Source organism: Ursus maritimus, unplaced genomic scaffold (assembly GCF_017311325.1).
Source record: "Ursus maritimus isolate PB19 unplaced genomic scaffold, ASM1731132v1 scaffold_24, whole genome shotgun sequence".
NCBI classification, from domain to species: domain Eukaryota; kingdom Metazoa; phylum Chordata; class Mammalia; order Carnivora; family Ursidae; genus Ursus; species Ursus maritimus.
The window spans coordinates 45,557,818-45,560,472 of record NW_024424897.1 but is presented as its reverse complement, the minus strand read 5'-3'; the positions used below and the strand labels follow the sequence as shown (position 1 = coordinate 45,560,472).

The 2,655-nt window shown below is 41.1% G+C and overlaps 1 protein-coding gene across 1 annotated transcript; it reads left to right on the top strand.

Annotated features, from left to right (window-relative positions):
• The first annotated feature begins 1,014 nt into the window (after positions 1 to 1,014).
• LOC103667146 (olfactory receptor 1A1-like) lies at positions 1,015 to 2,311 on the top strand. The gene has a single exon (XM_008695265.2). The coding sequence runs from the start codon at positions 1,217 to 1,219 to the stop codon at positions 2,267 to 2,269; it is 1,053 nt and encodes a 350-aa protein (XP_008693487.2). The 5' UTR covers positions 1,015 to 1,216; the 3' UTR covers positions 2,270 to 2,311.
• Positions 2,312 to 2,655: the final 344 nt, after the last annotated feature.

Sequence of the window (2,655 nt, the reverse complement as noted above, 5' to 3'; positions counted from 1 at the left end):
CCTCAGAATTCAAGTGAATCAAGGAGGAGAGAATCTGTATGCAAGCAGTTACGGGAGCATTACAATACTTCAGGCAGAAAATGATGATGATCTAAGCTGGGGCTCCAAAATCATAAGCAGAAAATCTGAATTATGTAAGAATTATTTTAAATGAACAATCAACAAGATCAGATGTAGAAGTGAGGGATACACTGGCTGAGTGTGCTTCTGAACCTCTCACATGTGGGGAGCCCAGAATATAAACCTGATTTAACCCAAAAAAATATTGAGTGCACACAATTTTCCACAATAGTCTCTCTGGGGTTATTAAAATAAACAAAGTATGGTTTTTCCTTTTCAAATAAGCTTGCAAACTTCTTAGCTTGGAGTGCAGAGTATAGTGTTTGGACAGACATGTTGGCAAGATGCTGCATGTAGAAATAGGGGAAAGAGAGATCAAGCTTCTGTATATATATCTATATCTGTATATAGCCCAAGAGTTCACTAAGCACTAATTGAAATGACTAGGGAGTTGGATGACTCAACAAAAGAAATAATAAAGGAAAGGAAGAGAAAAGCTGTGTGATTATCGATATTGGAGAGTTCTCCAAAGACATACACCCCATCAAAGCAGGTGGTGAAATTCTTCTTAGAAAAGGAGTCATTTGGGGAGAAAATTCACTAGGCTTGTTTTTGCTGGGACATAAATCCAGTGATCCTGGTGACTTACAATCATCCAATGTCAGTGTAGACACCTGCTACTTCCTGGGCTCTGGGATCACTATTAGCTGGTCATTGGAACAATTCTGAAGTTCATGGCTTGTCCTTGTAATCACACATCCTTTGCACCGGTGTATTTTGCCAAAGATTCCAAAATGCTGCCCTTTCCTTGTCAAGTGCAATAAAATTAGAATGTGACGTTTGGCTTTTCCATTATATTGTAAAGTCTCTGAGAACACAATGTCTTACATGTTGAATAAGTGGATTAAAAATTGTATTTTGCACACATTTTTCCATAAGCCTAGCAAAGTATCTAGCACATACAATATAAAAAGTATGTGTTAATTTATTAAATCCTAGGTGTTTGAGGGATGGTTCTGGGATGGAGGAGGATAGACATCTTTGATTCATAGATTGCTCACTTCTTAGACATGAGTGTGAAGGGCTAATTGTTGATCAGCCCCACTGATCAACAAGGATAATTGCCCAAAATGTTGGCTATCTCTGGATTCTGTAAATGCTTCATAGAGATTGCTGGTCACTTGAACCAAAACTGATGGATAAGGAAGATCATTACAGTAACTTCACTAATATTTCTGGATTCCTCTCCCCCTTTCTTAACAAAGGAGCCATGAGGGAAGACAACCAATCCTCTACCCTGGAGTTCATCCTCCTGGGAGTTACTGGTCAGCAGGACCAGGAAGACATCTTCTTCGTCCTCTTCCTGTTCATTTACCCCATCACATTGATTGGAAACCTGCTCATCATCTTGGCCATTCACTCTGACATTCGCCTTCACAACCCCATGTATTTTTTCCTTGCCAATCTCTCCTTTGTTGACATCTTCTTCTCCTCTGTAACCATCCCTAAAATGCTGGCCAACCATGTTTTAGGCTGCAAAGCCATCTCCTTTGGAGGATGCCTAACACAGTTGTATTTTATGATTGCCTTGGGTAACACAGATAGCTATATGCTGGCTGCAATGGCATATGACCGTGCTGTGGCCATCAGCCGCCCACTTCATTACACAACAATTATAAGGCCACGGACTTGTGTCCTCCTAGTTGTTGGGTCCTGGGTGGTTGGAAATGCCAACGCCCTCCCCCACACTCTGCTCACAGCTGGTCTGTCTTTCTGTGGCAACAAGGAAGTAGCCAACTTCTACTGTGACACTATCCCTTTACTCAAACTCTCCTGTTCTGATATCCATTTTAATGTGAAGGTGATGTACCTAGGGGCTGGTATTTTCTCTGTGCCATTACTATGCATCATCATCTCCTATATTCATGTCTTTTCCACAGTCTTACGGGTTCCATCCACCAAGGGTGTGCTCAAAGCCTTCTCCACCTGTGGTTCCCACCTCACGGTTGTTTCTTTTCTTTGTGGCACAGTCATGGGCATGTATTTCCGCCCTCTGTCTAGTTACAGCCTGAAGGACGCAGTGATAACTGTGATGTACATGGCAGTGACCCCCATGTTAAATCCTTTCATCTACAGTCTGAGAAACCGAGACATGAAGGCTGCCCTGGGGAAACTCTTCAGCAAGAGACTCTCCTCAGAACCAATGTGAGGTCATATTGGAGAGTCGATTGGAGTCACCAATTAGGATGCACTTGAATATCCAGCTCCAATGTTCTCCTCCACCAAGAAACCAACTTTGTTCTTCCTAGCTAGTAATTCCTCTTCTATGAAATCTTATGATACCTCTTATGAAATTATCATTTTGTACACATTATTGTACTTTTGGCAGCACAGGAATATTGGCTTCATGTCCCAGATAAGCTACTGATAATCAGAATAAAATTCAGAAGGTCTGAAGCTCTGCTTCTACATGAACATATTAGGAATAATATCTGTCCCACTATGGTCACAAGGTGTGAGGATCACAAGAGCCCATGATTTAAAGGCTATAAATCACTATTCAAATGTTAATTGTTTTACTATTATGCTAATTAC